At 43.7% G+C, this 23,032-nt stretch overlaps 1 protein-coding gene across 2 annotated transcripts in view; it reads left to right on the top strand.

Annotated features, from left to right (window-relative positions):
- The window catches only part of LOC120940616 (cadherin-9-like), a 253,777-nt gene that overhangs the window by 77,116 nt on the left and 153,629 nt on the right, over positions 1-23,032 (top strand). For both annotated transcript variants that reach the window (XM_040353569.1, XM_040353570.1), the window contains exon 2: positions 7,264-7,558. In XM_040353569.1, coding sequence (XP_040209503.1) covers positions 7,264-7,558 — 295 coding nt within the window. The remainder of the gene's footprint in view (positions 1-7,263; positions 7,559-23,032) is intronic.

The raw sequence follows: 23,032 nt of genomic DNA, 5'->3' as shown, positions 1-23,032 counted from the left end.
ACTATTTTTAAACAGATCCAGCTGTGGCAGCTGTGGCAATCCCAGTTTGAATTGGGTATACTGTTTAAGCATACTGTATAAACCAGGGTTCACAATTTCAAGTCTTGAGCCACTAGCCAGGCCTCAAGGGTTACTCGCCACTAGTTGCCCCATCCAACCCCTACGCCGCCCCTAATTCTCCCGCTAATCACGCCCTCATAAATTATCTTGTGAAATATTTTATGCAGAATTAAGTTGCAAAAATAAATATTAACAACAACTTTATCAATTCCCCTCAGCACAGCCTCACCTGTGCCCACCATTGCAGCCTCACCGTCCCCCATCATTGCAGCCTCACTGCGCTCACCATTTCAGCCTCAATGTGCTCACCATTGCAGCCTCACCGTGCTCACCATTGCAGCCTCACCGTGCTCACCATTGCAGCCTCACCGCGCCCACCATTGCAGCCTCACCGTGCCCCCATTGCGGACTCACTGTGCCCCCATTGCCGATTCACTGTGCCCCCATTGCCGATTCACCATGCCTCCATTGCCGATTCACCGTTCCCCCACTGCAGATTCACCGTGCCCTCACTGCAGATTCGCCGTGCCCTCACTGCAGATTCACTTTGCCCCCATAGAAGACTCACGTGCTCCCATTGGCAGCCAGATTATGACAGTAGGAAGAGGAGAGCCATTCTCCCAGTGATCGCTCTGATGGCAGAGAGCATAGAGGAAGAGGAGAGCCGTGGGATCGCAGAGCGGTATAACACGCTGTTTCAACTTATGCCGTGTATACACAATCGGTTAAACCGATGAGAATGGTCTGATGGACCGTTTTCATTGGTCAAAACCGATGGTGTGTGGGCCCCATTGGTTATTTATCCATAGGTTAAAAAAAGCAATCTTGTTTTAAATTTAATCCATGCATGCTCAGAATCAAGTCGACACATGCTTGGAAGCATTGAACTTAATTTTTTTTCAGCACATCATTGTGTTTTACGTCACTGTGTTCTGACACGATCGTTTTTTTAACCGATTGTGTGTAGGCGCGACGGACCATCAGTCAGCTTTATCAGTTAACCGATGAAAACGGTCCATCGGTCCATTCTCATCGGATGGACCGATCGTGTGTACGCGGCATAACATTGAGGGAGATAGTTCATATTGTTATCTTTACTGCACAGTCTACAAAGGGGACCTTTGACAATGATTCTGAAGTTTCTTCCTATGCATCCAATATCCAGCCACTCTTCTTCTGCAATCCTAATTATACAGTACTGGATGTGTGCTATATTCACATGCACAAAACATTTCTATGCTTTAACTGCCTCCACAGACCCCTAATGAGACCACTTTGTACATGGGCTATGACTATTGTTCAACCACTAATGCAGTTGCAGCATTGTTATAGAACACATTGGGTTGACATGCTGCTGCCACATTAAGAGAACATAATTTGTAAAATGCTTTACACAAAGAAAATATAGCTCAAACTAATTTTGGGTGAGAGCATAGAGGAAGAGGAGAGTCGTGGGATTGCAGAGCGGTATAGCCCGCTGTTTCAACTTACATTGAAATTTCCTTCGCTCTGCTCGCTCCCGCAGCCCCGCCTCCTGACCCCGAGCCTGTAATAGACAGAATACGGGTCCAATGCTGAGATGTTTTGTTACAGGTGCGGGGTCATGAGGAGGGGGGGCTGTGGGAGCGAGCAGAGTGGAGGAAATTTCAATGTAAGTTGGCTATACCGCTCTGCGATCCCACGGCTCTCCTCTTCCTCTATGCCATCGGAGCGATCACTGTGAGAACGGCTCGCGATTAACCCCGATTGCCAGTGGTTCTCGCCCCCCCACTGCCAGGCAGCCCAGCTCCTCGCCAGACCTAATTTTCCACTCGCAAAATGCGAGTAGGCGAGTGGAAAATTTGAGGTCTGGTATATACCATGTAACAAACCCCTTTCATGGACAAGGTTTCCCTGCTGCCTACACTCTGGCATTTGATAGGATAAATTGTTGGTAGTGATGTAAAAAATGTTTCAACAATTTAACTTGGGAAAAGTGTTACATGTTCATTCAAAGTGTGACAGCACGGAAAGCTGACAATTGGCGTGGGCAGGAAGGAGGTGAAAGTTCCTGGTATTAAAGTGGCTAAAAGCTGCTGTTTTTCCAGTTTTTAAACAATATGTAACTTGTAGCCTTATCATTGTAGTTTAATTTGGCCCTCTAAAATGCATAAATAATTAGCATAATTTCTATACTGTTTAATTCAAATGTTGTCATTTGAATTCAGTGCAAATGCATGCCGCACTTTTCACATATTTATGTGTAAAAAAAATTAAACTATTTATCATTTTCCTGCCACTTCACAATTATGTGCCACTTTGTGTTTGTCTATCACATGAAATCACAATAAAATACATTACATTTTTGGCTGTAACATGACAAAATGTAGAAAATTTCAAGGGGTAGGAATACTTTTTCAAGGCACTGTATATGATTAGTAAAGTAGGGCTGGCGGGGAAAGGAAAAAGGGAGTAGGGGAAGAGAGGGGAAAGAAAGAAAAAGCAAAAAGATTGACTCTAAAGCCCTGTACACACGATCGGATATCTGATGGAATCGAATCCGATGGATTTTTTCGTCGGATATCCGATAAAGCTGACTTTCATCAGTCTTGTCTACACACCATCAGTCAAAAATCCGATCGTGTCCAAATGCGGTGACGTACAACACTACGACAAGCCGAAAAAAATTAAGTTCAATGCTTCCAATCATGTGTCGACTTGATTCTGAGCATGCGTGGATTTTTGACTGATGGAATTCCATACAGATGATCGGATTTTTCTATCGTTTTTTTATCCATAGGAAAATTTTAAAACATGTTCTATTTTTTTACACCAATGGAAATAAAACCGATGGGGCCCACACACGATCGGTTTGTCCGATGAAAACAGTCCGTTTTCAGCGGACAAATCGATCGTGTGTACAGGGCTTAACACTAACAAAACATATTTTGTTTGAAGATATGAAGGTTTGGTGGTACACTTTAGGTAAACTTTGGCTTTAAATTACTAAAATTGGAGAGTGCAAAATCTATTGAAGCTCTGCATAGAAACCAATCAGCTTCCAGTTTTTTTTTGTCAAAACTTAATTGAACAAGCTAAAGTTAGAACTTGGTTGGCTACCATGCACAGGTGCAGCAGATTTTGCACTGTTTGGTTTTAGTAAATCAACCCCTATGTGGTGTAAATGTATGCTTTTTGCAATATATATGATCTGTTGCTATATGTACAGCATGTGTTACACTTACAACTGACCTAATGACATTTTACATTTTACACTATGTAATAGTGAGAGTCCCTGCCCCTATGGAAAGGGAGCAAAAATGGACACAGAGTCTGCATGTCAGCGGACTGCAGAACTACAGAGTATAGCTTTGAAACAGAGAAAACTGTTTTGGCAGCTTTCTCCAGGTTTTGCTAAGTTCGAATGGGGCTGTGTAGTTTGGAGATCCTGCAGAGACTTGGGTGGGATGGGATCTCCAACCCTGTGTCCAGATCTTACAGACAGCCAGCATGTTGTGTTCCCAGGTGCACACAGCCCATATAATGAGGCACTGGTCAGAACAGAGAGTGGAGGAAGGTAGAGTGTGTGCAGCTTGTCACTGCTGTGGCATGAAGACAGTCCTGTGTGTGGAAAGCTGTCTGTCTGTGTGAGACTACATCCCTGGTGTGTGGGGACTTTGTGCCTGATGGACTGGGAGGCTGGTAGACCTGAGGTGACTAGCAAGTCCAAGGGGGGCTAAAGGAAGTCCTGAAGTCTGGGAGACAGTGGGCTGGAGAATCCTGTTGAGGCCGGGAGTGGGCCAGGTTTGGCAAGTAACAGCAAGGCAAAGTAAGCCTAGGAGCCAGGAGGCTTGGCATTTTTTGGTTACGTGAACTTTACTGGAGAAGAACCCCTGCGTGGGAAATCCTGTGTGTGAAATTTTATTTTGTTTCCTTTTAATAAAAATGGGCTGCCATGCCCTCAAACCTGACAACTGACTGCTGTGGACTCGTTAAAAAACGCATTTACCACTTGAGTTAAACACCCCTAATATCACAACTATTATTACTAAAGAGAAGAACTTTTTTTCAAGGAGGCTCCTACATCAATAATAGAGCAATAACACAGAAAAAACAATCACATATATACGTATGAACAATCAGCCTGCAAAAGAGGTATGTTTATACTTATCTATTACCCCACTGTATTTTGCAGTTTCATTCAGTACTGTAGCATGCAGTGACGTCAGGGCTGGTGGATGGAACCACAGAAAGTGGCTAGATACATAGGCATCTTATGCCACGTACACACGATCGGAAATTCCGACAAGAAAACCGTGGATTCTTTTCTGACTGAATTTTGGCTCAAACTTGTGTTGCATACTCACGGTCACACAAAATTCAGACCACTACGTACAACACTACAACGAGCCAAGAAAATGAAGTTCAATGATTCCGAGCATGCGTAACATTAATTCCGAGCATGCATGTTTTTTTTCGCGTTGGAATTGCATACAGACGATCAGAATTTCTGACAAGAACTTTTCCCGTCTGAAAATTTGAGAACCAGCTCTTACATTTTTTCTGTCGGAAATTCCAACAGAAAAAGTCCGATGGGCCCTACACACGGTCAGAATTTCCGACCAAAAGCTCACATCGAACTTTTCTTGTCGGAAATTCCGATTGTGTATACGTGGCATTACACATCCAGATATGTGTGATGTAAATATTCTGCCAGCGACATTGCTTTTAAAGAATTTAAGGACTGGCTGAATGGACAGGCAAGTGTTAACAACCCAAGCAACAAAGTAAAAAGTATAAAAACATAAAAGGAATTGATTGAAAAGATAAACCCTCAGGCTTATGTAGATACAAGTTTTAAAATAAAACTCCTTGAAAAACCTTATTTTTGGATAAAGAGTGGAATAGTTCAAACTTCTGTTTCCCTTCGCTTCTTGTGTGGTATATGGGATAAGAAGAGCAAATTTCTTGGAGGTATAATAGAATATAATTTTAATAAAGATGCTGCCAGTAAAATCGTGTTCCACATTTTGGATATTCTATACCCTTAGAATATCTGGACACAGGGCTTAATGAGAGGCACTGCCCAGGGGCCCCAGCTGCATGAGGGGCCCCTGCACTTTCCCCAAAACAGATGGTCTTTGAGCCCACGCTGCCCTGAAATTTGGGGTCCCATGATGGCACCGAGAGTGATAGATACACAGGGGAGGCAGTCAGCCGCCTACCTACTTGATGTCTGTTTACCTGCACTGTCATCATTGTAGTGGCCCCAGAGCATTACTTTGCCCAGGGTCCCATGATGCTATTAAGACGGCCCTGTCTGGACATACAGCAAATTTAATAATCTCTGTGCTGCTTTGAACCACTTCTACATCACTGCCATCACTCAGACACCAAATAGATGTGCTATATTTTACACATGTTAACTTTGGTAAGTACTCCTGGTTGACATTGGCTGATACTTTCTATTAGACAGTTACTAGAAATGAATGATTTAACCTGCAAATGTCAGGATTTGATCTGGTTCTGGTCAGTTCACACAGTTTTTTTTTTTTTTAATGACAAGTTATACAATTCTTCATTCAAACATATTAGCCTGGTGCACTCATATGTGTTGATATTGGATATACCTATAGTTGAAGGAGGAACATGTAGGTCCCTCATTATGCACACATGAGGAAATATGCCATTCAGCATGTGTCAGTTATTTTTAACAAAAATTCAAAATTAGGACTTATGCCACTGGTGTCAAAGGGGGTAGTGTAATTAATACTGAGGGAGGGTTGCATGCTTTGCTTTGCAACCCTTATCAATTTACCCTAGCAAAAAATATAACAAGGACCCTCTGTCAGACAGGTCTTTTGCTTACCTTCTTTATAGCAAATATGCCACTCTTTTGCGAGAGGACACATACAACCCTTCTTTTTTTGCACTCATGCTGATGATCCCTTTTCACTTCTCAGTTCATAATGATCATATAGTGGCAAAATCCCCAAATGTTTCATTTCACAGCTTACTCCTGATCACACCACTTTAAAAAAAACTCATTCACTCTGTATTTGCCCACAACAGAATTAAATTCCTGACTCGTGGATGTGCTGCTAGTTATCAGTATTTTTGCTGCTGACCTTTGCTTGGTCAGACTTTTAAATCTTTGTTGTCTGGACCTAATTTGTTCCCATTACTTCCCTGTAATTCTTGTCCAAACCTTTTTCATTATTTGCCTGAATCTAAGCTCTTTTGGTGCAAACCTGGTCCATTACTGACTAACCTATGTTCTGTGCTGAAGCTCTAAGGCCGGGTACTAACGAGCAAACATGTACAATGAAACCGGTCCGTCGGACCGTTTTCACCGTACATGTCTGCCAGAGGGCTTCTGTACGATGGCTGTACTAACCATCGTACAGAAGTCCGCGCGTAAACAATACGTGGGGCGTGTCCGCGTCGTCGCCGCGACGATGACGCGGCGATGATGCGGCAACGTGGGCGGGCCTGCCATTTAAAGTCTTCCACGCATGCGTCGAAGTCATTCGACGCATGCGAGGGACGGCGGGCGCTCGGACATGTACGGTAGGTCTGTACTGACGACCGTACATGTCCGAGCGGGCAGGATTCCAGCGGACGGTTTTAAAACACGTCCAGGAATATTTGTCTGCTGGGAAAAGGCCCGGCGGGCAAATGTTTGCTGGAATTCGGCCCGCTCGCGCCTACACACGACCGAACATGTATGCTGAAACTGGTCCGCGGACCAGTTTCAGCATACATGTTTGGTCGTGTGTACGGGGCCTAACACTTACTTGCCTAGTTGTGCCTTGGCCACTTTGGTCTTTATATGTCCAGGAATAATATATTTCATGCTTAAATTCTTGGGGAAAAAAATCTGTGAATAAATGATAACAGTGTATTAGGAAAACTAATGACAAAGCAGAATTTTACATTTTGTTATTATCTAATACTTACCCAATAACCATGTCTAAATGTTTATTTGTACAGTCTTGGAATGAAGCAGGCACAGATTGCTGTTTTGGATATCTAAAAGATAACTTTTATGAATGAGGTTACTGTTGTTCCATTTTCCATTACAGCTTACTGACACAAAGTGAATTAACTACTACATACAGTATGTGTATATATTCACTTCTGCAGCATAAAATACAATTGTGTCCGACCTTAACTTACCTGAACACTATATACTCATATTTATTATTTTTTCTTTCCTTTTAGTTATATACTGATCACGATAAAGGAGATGGAAATTTAAAGTACATTTTATCTGGAGATGGAGCTGGCAGTGTGTTTGTTATAGATGAAAATACAGGAGATATCCAAGCTGTAAAGAGATTGGACAGAGAAGAAAAGTCTATTTACACTCTTCGAGCCAAGGCGATAGACAGAAAAACAGGAAGACAAGTAGAACCTGAATCCGAATTTATTATAAAGATTCATGACATTAATGATAATGAACCAAAGTTTACCCAGGATATATATACTGCTACTGTCCCTGAAATGTCAGAAGTTGGTAAGTAAAATCCATATTTTACTGAATACATTATGCATCATGCTTACCAAACTGAATGTAAACAGGAAAAACATAAATGAGCATGAAAAGTTAGAGTTGGATTAATGTTTTGTAATAAAATATTTTTTTGTATATGGTCAGATCAGCAAACTTCTATAAAGTGGAATGAAAAAATAGTTAAAAGGGAGAAAAACGTGTGGTCTGTTATGCCGCGTGTACACGATCGGTCAAACCGATGAGAACGGTCTGATGGACCGTTTTCATCGGACCAAACCGATCGTGTGTAGGTCCCATCGGTTATTTATCCATAGGTTAAAAAAAAGCAATCTTGTTTTAATTTTAACCGATGGATACCTAACCAATAGAAAAAAAAACGATCTCTAGTAGGCACAACCATCGGTTAAAAATCCACGCATGCTCAGAATCAAGTCGACGCATGCTTGGAAGCACTGAACTTCGTTTTTTTCAGCACGTCGTTGTGTTTTACGTCACCGCGTTCTGACACTATCGTTTTTTTAACCGATGGTGTGTAGGCACGACTGACCATCAGTCAGCTTCATCAGTTAACCGATGAAAACGATCCATCAGACCATTCTCATCGGATGGACCGGTCGTGTGTACAGGGCATTACACTATAAATAATAAGCCTCCCTCCCTAAATATAGTATCTCAGAAAAGTGAGTACACTCTTACATTTTTGTAAATATCAACACACAGCCATTCATGTTTAAACCGCTGGCAACTGATGTCACCCTCCTGGACTGCTCGGATTCCCTAGACGAACAGGTCTGTCTGCTTGTGTCCGGCCGGCACAGCAGACTTAAGGCTTTCTAACCACTGCAAAATTGTGAGTGTTTAGTGTGTACGTTTTTTATATGCATTAAAGTTTTAAAGGTTTTACACGATCAAGGCATTTTTTTCCTTTTTCCGAACTCATGTAAGTATAGAAAGATCGAAAGGTTGGTCCCCAAATCAACACTCCGAAAAGCAAAAGGAGGGCAGGCAAATTGGACTATTGTGGTAAATATAAGAAAATAAAGCAAGATACAAAGGCATATATAAAGGAAAATAACTCAATTTTATTAATAAAAAAAATCAATAAAAGACTATAACATAATACATGATTAAAAAAAAATAATGGCAGACCACATGGATCACCAGTAGAAGAATCCCCAGGTGGGGGAAGTTTCCCAGTGGGACATGGGTCGTGAAGGGCATCTCTACTAGTTTCGCAGTATAAACTGCTTCATCAGGAGAATAAAAAAGAAAAACAAGATGCGCTAAATGAAGAATAAAATTAGATCCAAAAGATCATGACAAAATTAAATGTCCATGAATATTACAAGACGTGAAAATTAATACATAGTCTTTAAACAAGCAACGAAAGTCCTGATCACCAGTGCAGTGAAGGAAACAGAAAAAAACAGTCCATAGGTGTTGATCAAAAACTGCGGTGACGATCCAATAGACAGAGAGCCTCCACCAAAAGATTAGTATATCTGCTTACCAGATATCCAGCGGTCTCTTAATTAAAAGAAGACCCCAGAAAGCGTGTAGGTTAACACTGTGGTAATTGGAATGTAGATAGGCTGAATTTCATGTATATCTCCGTCTCAAACCAATAGATGGAAAACTTGGATCCCGAGTACCATGGAAGACACATACAGTAAGGGCCACAATAGTGTGATACCGTAGATAATGGTGGAGGCTCTCTGTCTATTGGATCGTCACCGCAGTTTTTGATCAACACCTATGGACTGTCTTTTTCTGTTTCCTTCACTGCACTGGTGATCAGGACTTTTGTTGCTTGTTTAAAGACTATGTATTAATTTTCACGTCTTGTAATATTCATGGACATTTAATTTTGTCATGATCTTTAGGATCTAATTTTATTCTTCATTTAGCGCATCTTGTTTTTCTTTTTTATGTAACCACTGTACAATATTCACAGTAAGGTGCAGCTTTACCTACATTTATTTGTTCACATATGTGTACCACTTATGAGCATTGGTCTGTTCATTTTTATATTTATTAGCGCAGTTGCTCCCACATAATTTTTTCATCAGGAGAATGTCTGCAAGTAATTAATAATTTGGTCAGAGAACTATACAAATGAAGGTTCAAAAAATACAGGGCCAGATCCACAGACGAAGTACGCCAGCGTATCTACTGATACGCCGGTGTACTTTCAAATTTCCCGCATCGTATCGTTGTTTTGAATCCTCAAAACAAGATACGACGGCTTCTGGGTTAGATCCGACAGGTGTACGTCTTCGTACGCCTTCGGATCTAAGATGCAATACTTCGGCATCCGCTGGGTGGCGTTTTCCGTGTCGGGTATGCAAATTAGCGATTTAGGGCGATCCACGAACGTACGTGCGGCCGTCGCATTTTCTAACGTCGTCTGTAGTCGGCTTTTTCCGGCGTATAGTTAAAGCTGGTATTTTTCGGCGTATACATAGACTTGCCATGTTAAGTATGGCCATCGTTCCCGCGTCGAAATTATATATTTTTTTTTGCGTAAGTCGTCCGTGAATAGGGATGGACGTAACTCATGTCTAAGTTCAAAAAATGACGTTGTTGCGATGTCATTTCGCGCAAAGCACGGCGGGAAATTTCTTGACGACGCATGCGCATTTCATTCAGCGCGGGGACGCGCTTCATTTAAATGAAACCCGCCCCCAACCCGCCCAATTTTAAATCCGCCACCAGAAATACACTACGCCGCCATAACTTACGGCGCAAAATCGCTGAGGATTCGAAAATGCGTCAGGTAAGGTACGGCGGCGTAGTGTATCTCTGATACGCTGCACCGTTCTACATGTATGTGGATCTGGCCCACAGTCTCATATATAAAACACACAAAACCAGTAAAAATAATGGGAGAAGGGTTAATTGAAGCTGCTTTTTTTTCCTTCCCCACTCTCTTTCTTCCTTCCCCACTCTCTTTCTTCCTTCCCCACTCTCTTTATTCCTCCCCAACCACTCCCCCCTTCCCCCCTCCCCCCTTTTCATATTCTTCCTCCCCTTTCCCCCCCTTTTCTCCTCCTTTCTTCCCCTATTCTCACTCCTGCACTTGTCCTATCCCTCCCTTTAGGCATTTATCAATGTACCTCTTCACCTCACATACCTTATCCGAGGCATGGCTTCCATTCATTTTACACTCACTTTTACTTAGTTCACATGGTTCACCTTGTCTCAACATTACACTGCAATTTCTCTCCAAGTCACAGCTTTATATTTGCTTCACTAGCATAATTTTATACCCGTGACTTTACGGGTACCTTTTGTCACACTAGCACAGTTTTAAACCCCTAAGTGAAAATGTCTAAATTGGGCCCAATTAGCCATTTTACCTCCCCGGTGTTATGTAGCTTGTTAGTGTTACAAGGTATCCGGTGTGAATGGGGAGTAGTTGTGTTAAATTTGCTCTCATGCCGCATACACACGACCATTTTTCGGGTTGTAAAAAATGACGTTTTTAAAGTGGAGGTTCACCCTAAAAAAAAATTATAACATTACATTGAACTGACAGTATGCTGATCTTTTTTTTTTTTTCGTACATACCATTTAATCGATATTTTCCACCCCGGCTTCCGGATAGTGAATCCCGCGAGAGTGGGCGTTCCTATTCACAGGCTAAGTAATTGACGTGATGACAAAAGCTTCCCACCAGCGCATACGGTCACGTCACGAGTTGCCGAAAGAAGCCGAATGTCGGTGCGCAGGCGCCGTATAGAGCCGACTCGCAGTCCGGCTTCTTTCGGCAACTCGTGACACGCTGTATGCGCCGGTGAGAAGCTTTTGTCATCACGTCAATCACTTAGCCTGTGAATAGGAACGCCCACTCCCGCGGGATTCACTACCTGGAAGCCGGCGTGGAAAATAACGATAAAACTGTATGTACGAAAAAAAAAAAAAAAGATCAGCATACTGTCAGTGTCAGAAATTAGCTCAATGTAATGTTAGAATTTTTAGGGTGAACCCCCCCTTTAATGGTCTAGAAAAAACGATGTTTTTTTCAACCTGATCGTTAAAACGGCCTTGCCTACACACGATAGTGAAAAAAAATGCTCTAGCAAAGGGCAGTGACAGCACTATAAAGGGGAAGTTCCATTCGGATGGCGCCACCCTTGGGACTGCTTTTGCTGATTTTGTGTAAGTAAAAGACGATTCGCACTTTTCAGTCTGTTACAGCGTGATGAATGTGCTTACTCCATTACGAACGCTAGTTTTACCAGAATGAGCGCTCCCGTCTCATAACTTGCTTCTGAGCATGCCCGTTTTTTTCACATCGTTAAAGCCCACACACGACCAATTTTTACAACGTTAAAAACGACAGCGTTAAAAATGTTGTGAAAAATTAGAGCATGTTCTAAATTTTTTATGGCCATTTTTTACATTGTGAAAAATGCTCTGGAGCCCACACACGATTTTAATGACATAAAAAAAACGTTGTTTTTTTACAACCCGAAAAACGGTCGTGTGTACGCGGGATCACTCTCTCATACTGGTCACTGGAAGTTCAACATGGCACTTCATGGCAAAGAACTCAGAGGGCCAGATTCACAAAGAGATACGACGGTGTATCTCCTGATACGCCGTTGTATCTCTGAGTTCTGCCGGTCATATCTATGCGACTGATTCAGGGAATCAGTTATGCATAGATATTCCTAAGAAAACCGACAGGTGTAAGTGTCTTACACCGTCGGATCTTAGGCTGCAATTCCAGGCTGGCCGCTAGGTGGCATTTCGTTTTTTTTTACGTGACGAATATGCAAATGAGGATTTCCACGGATTCAGAAACGAACGACCACCCGGCGCATTTTTTTACGTCATTTGCGTTCGGCTTTTTCCGGCGTATAGTTACCCCTGGGTCTATGAGGCGCAGCCAATGTTAAGTATGGCTGTCGTTCCCGCGTCAAATTTTGAAATTTTACGTTGTTTGCGTACGTTGATTCAGAAAACAGCTGGACGTAAGTTACGCTCACGAAGAAACCAATGACGTCCTTGCGACGTCATTTGGAGCAATGCACGCCGGGATTTTTTAGGGACGGTGCATGCGCAGTTCGTTCGGCGCGGGGACGTGCTTCATTTAAATGAAACACGCCCCCTACCCGCCGAATTTGAATTCCGCTGGGTGATTTACGCTACGCTACCGCAACTTTACAGGCAAGTGCTTTGGCAATAAAGCACTTGCCTGAAAAACTTGTGGCGGTGTAACATAAATTAAATACGTTACGCCCGCCCTAAAATACGCCCATCTACTTGAATCTGGCCCAGAGGATCTGGAAAAAAGAATTGTTGCTCTACATAAAGATGGCCTAGGCTATAAGAAGATTGCTAAGACCCTGAAACTGAACTACAGCATGGTGGCCAAGACCATACCGCAGACAGGTTCAACTCAGAACAGGCCTTGCCATGGTCGGCCAAAAAAGTTGAGTGCACATACTCAGTCATATCTAGAGAATACCTTTCGGAAATAGATATATGAGTGCTGCCATCATTGCTGCACTGGGTTGAAGGGGTGGGGGTCAGTGCTCAGACCATACACTGCACACTGCATAAACTTGGTCTGCATGTCTGCCATTCCAGAAGGATTTCATCAGATGGACCGATCGTGTGTACAGGGCATTAGCCTTTATGCAACCACAGCATACCATACAAATGGCAGCATCCAGTGAAATTGGTGATAACCAAAGATGGAAAAGAGAACAGCATTCACTCCCTTAAAAAAGGGCAGGCATTGCTGCGGCAATGGAAAATTCCAGAACCCCAGGCTCCTCTTGGTACTTTAACCTTGGCGCAACATCACATTGATCCTGACTGGAGTGCATCTAACCATTCAACTGAAATGATCACTTAGCTTTTCCCTATGGTTTCTACTTTAGCCCTGAAAGTATGATAATGGGCTATCTTGCGGATTGCCCTCAAGTTCTTAGTCGTAGCAGCGCCGCACACCTTGTTTGTTCTTAAAGTATTTATAACTTGTTTATACAGGTTGTAACATCTTTTTGATCTCTTTTTCTAAGTGTTTACCTTAGTTCAGATACATTCCAGGCATATCTGTACACCTAACTATCAACGAACCAATCATTTGTCTAACAGTATATGGCTAGTTCAACACGCAAAACACACTTTCTCAGTGATGCTATGTTTCTTTAGCTGTATAGAAGATCTCTATTTACTCCCTAAACGGTAAAAGTTACCCTTATGAATCTCCACCTAATTCCAGTGCTAAAGAGTCATCTCGGGTCACACCACTTAATAAACATTATGGGCCAGATTCACAGAAAAAGTACGTCGGAGTATCTGCTGATACTCCGGCGTACTTTCAAATTTTCCGCGTCGTATCTTTAGTTTGAATTCTCAAACCAAGATACGACGGCTTCTGCCTTCGATCCGACAGGCGTACGGCTTCGTACGCCTTCAGATCGTAGGTGTAATACTTCGGCACCCGCTGGGTGAAGTTTGCGTCGTTTTCCGCGTCGGGTATGCTAATTAGCTGTTTACGGCGATCCACGAAGGTACGCGCGGTCGTCGCATTCTCTTACGTCGTCGCTAGTCGGCTTTTCCCGGCGTAAAGTTACGGCTGCTATTTCGTGGCTTATATTTAGACTTGCCATGTTAAAGTATGGCCGTCGTTCCCGCGTCAATTTTTTATTGTTTTTGCGTAAGTCATCCGTGAATAGCAAAGGACGTAACGCACATCGCCGTTTACAAGATTACGTTGGTGCGACGTCATTTTCTGAATGAACATGGTGAGTGATCAGTAGTGTGTGTTTGAGCTTTGGGGTGCACACCCTAATGCAATAGGCTGCGCACACCTATGCCCATAACTAAAGTTCCGATACCAGCGTTTTTTTTTTACTTCCCGGTTCCCTATATCTCCCTTAAATGTCTGTCTCTGGGTATAACCCATGTTCAAGACATTATTACAGACAATATTATTGTTTCTATTAATGTTTTTCAAAGCAAATATCATTTTTCCCCTTGATCTCTATATGCACATACAAATTGTTTCCTACCTACAAAAACATCCCACTTGTGTTAATGTACCTTGTGTGGCTTGGTCATTCTGTCCCCTCTACCCAGAAAGAAAGGCATTTCCACTTTCTATAATATTCTGCAAGCCAAATCCACATTTATAAAAAATCCCTCTTTGATGAAATGGGAGAAGGATCTGGGGTCCAAATTTTGTGATGCACAATGGTTAACCACTTAAGCCCTGCCGCACGCAGATATACGTCCTCTACTTGAAGAGGGATATCTAGGTAACGGCAGCAGCTTCTGCCACAACTGAGAATTCCACCTCTTCAGGCGGCGGGGCTGTAAACGATAATGGTGGTCTGCGTCGCGGATGCGCCGTAAGCTCACCGTTACCAGCTTACCGGAGTCGCCAGCAGCAGCGGAGGTGATCGATCGGGTCCTGTGTCCTGCTTGCCATGGATACGAGTGAGGGCAAGATGGCCCCCACCCTTCTCGATAGCACAGCAGGGTGGAAGCAAAGTCAAAATGCGTCTTAAAGGCACTTTTTTTGTTGTAATTTTTTCAAATTACAATTTTTTTTATTGCATTTTATTGTAAATATGAGATTTGAAGTCTTTTTGACCCCAGATCTCATATTTAAGAGGACCTGTCATGCTTTTTTTCTATTAAAAGGGATGTTTACATTCCTTGTAATAGGAATAAAAGTGACCCATTTTTTTTAAACAGTGTAAAAATAAATAAAATCAAGTATAATAAATAAGAAAACAAAAAAAAAATAAGCGTCCAGTCCTGACGACATCGCGCGCAGAAGTGAACGCATACTTGAGTAGCGCCTGCATATGAAAATGGTATTCAAACCACACAAGTGAGGTATTGCCACAATGGTTAGAGCAAGAGCAATAATTATAGCCCTAGACCTCCTCTGTAACTCAAAAGATGCAACCTGTAGAATTTTTAAACTTTGCCTATGGAGATTTTTAAGGGTAAATGTTTGACGCCATTCCACAAGCGGGTGCAATTTTGAAGCGTGACATGTTGGGTATAATTTTACTTGGCGTAACATTATCTTTCACAATATAAAAAAATGGGCTAACTTTACTGTTGTCTTATATTTTTTTTCAAAAAAGTGTTTTTTTTTCAAAAAAAGTGTGCTTGTAAGACCGCTGCACAAATACGGTGTGACAAAAAGTATTGCAATGACCGCCATTTTATTCTCTCGGGTGTTAGAAAAAAAAACATTTATAATGTTTGGGGGTTCTAAGTAATTTTCTAGCAAAAAAATGGAAAATTGTTATTAATACCTACGGTAATTTTCCTTTCCTGGCCTGTCCTCATGTCAGCACACTATGGGTTAATCCCCTCCTCCGGTCCACCAGTACCACCTTCTTCTTAGCTAATAAGTAGGGGGCCCCTCCTCCCCAGTCCTTGTTCCACTTAATTGGAGGACGACAGGCTTATAGGGAGGGAAGAGCTGTGCTGACATGAGGACAGGCCAGGAAAGGAAAATTACCGTAGGTATTAATAACAATTTTCCATTGTCCTGGCCAGTCCTCACGTCAGCACACTATGGGATTTAATTTAGCACAACTAGGGTGGGAAAATGTATATAAGACTCAGACAACAATTAGAAATGCTGCTTAGTGAATCTTTTTTATTTTGCCTGAAAAGGCGCCGATACCACAGCGTTTCCAAAACTAGACGTATTAGCTGATGTCACGTCTAAATTGTAATGCCTCGCAAACGTCTTGCAGGAACTCCAGCTGGCTGTCCTGCATATCTCCTCAACCAGTATTTTAGCAAAAGCTGCCCAGGAGGCTGCCACCCCTCTGGTAGAATGAGATCTAATCGCCTGTGGAGGCGTCAGCCCCTGTTTTTCATACGTGAGACTTATTATTTTGGTTTGGTGATCCAGGTAGAGATTACTCTTGTTGAAGCGGCTTGTCCTTTCCTAGGACCAGATGGTAAGATGAAGAGGGAATCCTTTTTGCGCACCTGTAGAGAACGGTGTAGGTAAACAGAAAAATGATTGACCATGTCCAATGGTCTGAGGTCTAGTTCCTCTTCTTGCCTCAGAGATTGTGTGAAGCTGGGTAGCACCGCCTCCCAGTTGAGATGAAATTTGGAAACCACCTTAGGCATTATTGTTGGTGACGGTGTTAGGATTACCTTGTCTGAAATGACGATGCAATACAGGTCTTTACAGGATAGGGCTGCTAGCTTGGAAACTCTCCTTGCCGATGTTATGGCGGTGAGAAAAATTAGCTTGACTGTTAGAAACCATAATGGACATGATTCTGCTGGCACAAAAGGATGTAGAAGAAGAGCCCTTAGCATTGTGCCTAAGTCCCAGGCTGGGAACAGAGGCCTTCTTGGAGGATTTAGTTTCATGGCCGCTTTTAGGAATTGTTTTATCAGTGGTTCATCTGCCCACCTGCTCCCTGTGAAGCATGTTAATATTTGTACTTTTATTGTACTATAGGCTAAGCCCACCTTCAGTGCAGACTGCAAAAAGTCCAGCATTTGTGCAATGTTCGGATCCTCTGGGGAAAAATTTTGTTGCAGCGCAAAAGTTGTGAATTTTTTCCAAATCCTGCTGTAGGTAACATTGGTCGAGGCCTTACTAGACTTTAATAATGTTGAGATTACCTCTTCTGAGATGCCTTGTGCCTGTAGTCTGGTTGATTCAGCAACCAGGCCATCAGTTCCAACCTGCCCGGGTTGGGATGCACCCACTGGCTCTGCCACAGGAGGTCTCTCCTTAGAGGTAGGCGTATTGGGGGGGCCGCCATCATCTGTAAGAGCAGAGGGAACCACGGCCTCTGTGGCCAAAAAGATAGGATTACTATTGCATGGACCTTCTCCCTCGCAATCTTCAAGAGGGTTTTCATCAATAGCGGCACCGGTGGAAAGAGGTAGACTAGAGGAAAATCCCATGGAATGGAGAAGGCATCTTGGGCTATGGCTTTGTTGCAGCGAAACCTGGACACAAATAGGGGTGTCTTTGCATTGACTCGGGTCGCCATTAGATCCACTGAGGGTGTCCCCCACTCGGAAGAGACTGGCTCCAGGAACTTCCTGTTCAGGGCCCATTCGTTTTTGTCTGGGAATTCCCGACTGGAATTTTGGCTGCCTGGAATGTAGGCTGCTGTTAGGGCTTCCAGATGTGCTTTGGCTCAGACAAATATCTTGGTCGCCACTTGTAACAGTGGCAAACTTTTGGTTCCGCCCTGTTTGGCTATGTGTATGCCACCGCCGTCTTGTTGTCTAACATCAGTATGACTCGGGCTCCTTGCACTAGTTTCTCGAAGGCCCGCAGGGCCAGATACGCTGTTTGCAGTTCCAAGAGGTTGGAGTGTCTGGATTCCAACTTGTTTCATACGCCCTGTACCCGCCTGAGGAGGCAGTGCACGCCCCAGCCCCGGAGACTGGCATCCGAGGTTATCAGAACCCAGTCTCCAGGGCTGAGGGGCACACCCCGCGCCAGATTTTCCGGCGTCGTACACCAAGCTAAGTTCTGGCGAATTCGGTTCGGCATGAGAATCTTCTGGTGGAGAGACGTGCCATCCCACTGGCTCAGAAAAGTCGCCTGGAACGCCCTTGTGTGGAACCTTGCCCAGGGAATGGCTGGGATTGCTGCTGTAAACATCCCGAGCAGAGTCATACAATCCCTTGCTGATAGTGACGGTGACTTCATCACGCTGTCTACGCAGGCTACCAATTCTGCCCTCTTGCGTTCGGGTAGCAGGACAAGTCCTGTGTCCGTATTGAAGATCAGTCAAAGATATTCCATCTCCTGTAAGGGAACTAACTGGCTCTTCTGCCAGTTGATGATCCAGCCAAACTTTGATAGGGTTTCTAGCACTACCTTGCATTGCGAAATTAGCTGACTGCTTGAGCGGGCTACTACAAGGATGTCGTCTAGGTAGTGAAAAATCTTTATGCCCTTCCGGCGGATGACGGCAATGATGGCTAGTAGGATCTTGGAAAATATTCGAGGAGCTGTGCTGATACCAAAAGGTAGACATCTGAACTGGAAATGATCTTCTCCTACCATCTTAAAGTGGAGGTTCACCTGGAAATGTTAATTTTTAACATTAGATTCATGCTCATTTTGTCAAGGGGAATCGGGTATTTTTTTTAAAAACGAAGCAGTACTTACCGTTTTAGAGAGCGATCTTCTCCGCCGCTTCCGGGTATGGGCTGCGGGACTGGGCGTTCCTATTTGATTGACAGTCTTCCGACAGGCTTCCGACGGTCGCATCTATCGCGTCACGATTTTCTGAAAGTAGCCGAACGTCGGTGCGCAGGCGCCATATAGAGCCGCACCGCACATGTCCGGCTTCTTTCAGGCTACTCGTGATGCGATGTATGCGACCGTCGGAAGCCTGTCGGAAGCCTGTCAAAAAGACTGCTCGGGTTTCTTTGCGGTCTGTGCTGCTTAGGTCTCTACATTCCGCAAAAAAGAGCCCTGCAAGTTTCTCCAGTAGGGTCTAACGTACTCCCGTCCAGGTCTATATGACCTGGCGTCATATGTCTTCCAGGGTTTTCCCAAATAGCACTTTGCCATTGAACGGGATATTGCAGAGACTTAGTTTAGAAGTACTATCGGCTACCCAATGACGTAACCAAAGGGCCCTCTTGGCTGTCACTGCGAATGCCATAATTTTTGCGAGTAGCTTTACCAGATCCATCGAAGCCTCTGCTATAAAATCGGCGGCGAGGTCAAATTCTTCTAATGTTTGTATGACCGCTTCTGTTTCCATACCCATCTACAGGGCTGTTTGTATTTTTGAGGTCCAGACCTTCAGAGCTCTGGAGACTGAGGTTAAGGCTATGGCCGGGCGGCATGCTGCACCAGCGGAGGAAAAACATTTTTTTAGGTCTGTATCAGCACACCTGTCCATTGGATCTCTAAATGTTGTAGAATCCTGTAACGGCAAGGCGACTTGTCTGGCCAGTTGTTGTAAGGCCGCATCTATGCCCAGCGGGGAATCCCAGAGAGCTGCTTCTGGGGGTTTAAAAGGGTATAATATTGAAAAACGATTCTGCACGTTCGCCCTTCTTTCCGGTCTCTCCCATTCATCTTTGAACCACTCACGAATTTCAGGCAAAAGGGGAAAGGTGACCCCTTGTCTCTTGCGACTCGGAAAAAATCTTTACATTTTTTCAGGCTGCTGAGCAGCCTTATCCCAGTCAATGGCTTCCCTTATGGCCGTGACAAATGATTCTATGTATTGAAAATTGAATAGAAATTCAGAAGGTTCTTCCGTGTCTGACGAACCTCGTGATGGCCCTTTAGAGTCTGGTGATTCATCTCGGATACGAGAGTCCGCTCTGAATTTGGTTTTAGATCTTGGGGTTTTGCCAGCTGAGGCTGATTGTATCCCCTCTGTGACTGCGTCTTGAATGTAATTTCTAATTCTTTGCGCTTCAGCCTCTCTGTCTGTAGCGACGTCTCTGATGCAGCCGGTGCACAAAAGTTTGCCAGGTTCGGAAGGCGCCGAACATGCCCAACAAAGACCGTCATCTGGGCGGGGTCTTAGTTCTGCGGTCTTGGGCTGGCTAGATTTGCGAGCTGGGCTAAAATGGGACTTGTGCATTGCCCGAGACCCAGATGCTTGCGGAGATTTGGAACGGTTGCGGGACTTTTTTCTCCGTGTATGTCTTATTTTAGGGCTTCTGCTCCTAAAATGACAACCAAGAAAACGTGTTTTTAGTTCTTGGTATTTGCACTCTTTTATTATGGCCCCCGTCGACCCCTCCTTCCTTTCTGGTGAATTTTGTGCATTCTGGGGCTGTAGTGACCTCATGCTGCATAAACGAAAGGATACCGTAATCAGGAGCTGACCCCAAAAAAATAATGGAATATTCTAACAACAACTATATATATATATATATATATATATATATATATATATATATATACATATATATACATACACGCACATACACATATATACATATATAAAAAAAAACTACAGTTCTTTTATTAATATTCCTAACAGTATTATTATTCCCCTAAGAAAGACAGAAAAAAAGCTGTTTAAACTGCTATTAAAAACACTAACCTTTTGCAGTAAAGAAAATGGCCACAGGGTGGCAGCAGTTACACAGGAATACACAGGAATACACAGAACGCTGTATAAGGAACAAGCAGAGGTTTAGAAACCAAGTCAGCTGACACAATCTCTCCACCTCCATCTGAGGAGACTCACCAACAGCGTCCTGTTCAGAGCCAGTGTCAGCACACTCTGAGCTCTCTCCCGAAGTTTTTATAGCTACACAGCACCGCCCCCCCCCGTGACATCATCACCGCTCGTCCAGAAAGCACGGGGAGGGCAGCCAGCGCGCTCCTATGGAGCTCAGCTTCCATGAGGTACAGACAGGCATCCAAGCAGCCGCCAACACCACAGCCCCCTCACCCTCGAACAGTAAGCTCTATAAGCTATTATGTGCCCACAGCTCATGCTTGAGCGTCCAGTGTCATGAAGGGACATACCTCATTATTCTGGACCTTCCACGCCAGGAGAGCCTGAACCTGGGTGGGATGGTTCGGTAGGGTTTTTTTTTTTTTCTCTCTCTCTTTGTCAGAGTCTGCTTGTGGTCTGGTCGTCCGACCAAAAAAAAGGAACAAGGACTGGGGAGGAGGGGCCCCCTACTTATTATCTAAGAAGAAGGTGGTACTGGTGGACCGGAGGAGGGGATTGACCCATAGTGTGCTGACGTGAGGACTGGCCAGGAAAAAAGTTTTTACCGTGTAAACACTGAGTCTGAAAAACAGGCTTGGGGCTTAAGTGGTTAAAAGCAGTTCACTACAATGGTAGATCAGCCAAATGCATTAATTACTGATAAATAGCCCAAAATAATTACCATCAGTGGTATTTAACACCTGTCTGGCTGACAAAGTTTCCTAACCTCGATGCTAACCTATGTTGGCGGAGCTGTTTGCAGGTGGGCACTTTAACTCATATGTTCTGGGATTGCCCCCACATAAAAAGTTATTGAAGGAGTGTGTTTACTCTTATCTCTGATATCACTGGTTGTTTGACAAAACCAAATGCTGCACTGGCCCTCATCACCATAGGCATAGATAAATTCCCACCGGACCTTAGATCTCTAGCAATGCAATGTTTTATTCGCTGCAAGATTAATGATACACATACAACATACGCATACATGAGCCCTGTATCAATCACAATGCTTGTAGCTCGACATGTTTCACTTTATCTGCTTCTTTAGGAGCTTGTAAAGCATGTGCAACATATGCATATGTTTTATATTCAATCAATCGGACAAAAAAAAAAGCCCAAAATCCTAAAGTGGGTGTGCACAGAAGTGCCAGCATGAGTGGCACCAATGGATCACAGGGGAAGCAAACCAGAGCCAGTGTAAGTTTATATTGTCAGAAAACCATGAATCAGACCGAGACGTGCAAGTAAATCACACTTGTTTATTAATATTACTAAAAGGTAAACAGAGCAACATAGTCAAACCATAGCCAGAGTTTGGTAACTGGAACAGATAGTCAGAAAAGCCAGGACGTCAGGCAGCCAGAGATTATCATACTTCGGCCAGGAAATCAGGAAACTGGAGAATCAGTGAAGTGGAACAGCAAGCAGGATCAGTAACCAGAAGGGACATCAGCCAATCAAGTCTCTAACAGGTACACAGGAGAGGTGAGCCATGCTATTCAGGAGCATCTGTAACGCTATGGCAAACTGATCCATATGGTGATCCTGCTCATCCAACCTTGAAAAAATATTACCAACAAGTGGATTGATTGCATCTTCTAAATTCATGGCCTTCGCCTATTGTCAGAAATTATAAATCAGACAGAGACAGAAGTGCAGTAAAATCGCACTTGTTTAATAATATTAGTAAAAGGTAAACAGAGCAACATAGTCAAATCATAGCCAGAATTTGTTAACCGGAACAGATAGTCAGGACAGGCCAGAAAATCAGGCCAGGACAGTCTAGGAAATCAGGAAACTGGAGAATCTGTGAACAGCAAGCAAAATCAGGAACAAGAAGGGACGTCAGCCAAGTGTGTCTTCAACAGGTACACAGGAGGGAGAGTCTCTGGATGTGTTGACCAAGGCAAAGGCAGAGATGATGTGAAATGAACAGCTTAAGTAACCAACAGGACTGATGAACAGGATGTCATCAGCAGGTGAGTTACTGTGGAAAGATTTAGAGCTGACAATTAACTGTCCTTACAGACAAAAGCTAGTCCTCCCACAAGGTAAGGGGTCAACCAGGAGGAAGAAGCATTTAAGCTTACCCCTCTAAGGGGGATCGCACACTGGATAGCAGGGAGTGGAGACAAACCAGTGTATACGGTCAGCCAAAATGATTGCACCATTCAATCAATAGAACCACTGCAGGGTTGGAAAGAATGGGTCCCGGAGCATGCTGGGACTGTGACGTCACAAGAGGCCTATATAAATCGCCGCCGCCTCGTACACCCGGCATTAGAGCGGGAAG

The sequence above is a fragment of the Rana temporaria genome, chromosome 5 (assembly GCF_905171775.1).
Source record: "Rana temporaria chromosome 5, aRanTem1.1, whole genome shotgun sequence".
Lineage (NCBI taxonomy): Eukaryota > Metazoa > Chordata > Amphibia > Anura > Ranidae > Rana > Rana temporaria.
Note: the sequence above shows the minus strand (reverse complement) of the source record. Positions and strands in the feature narration are given on the sequence as shown.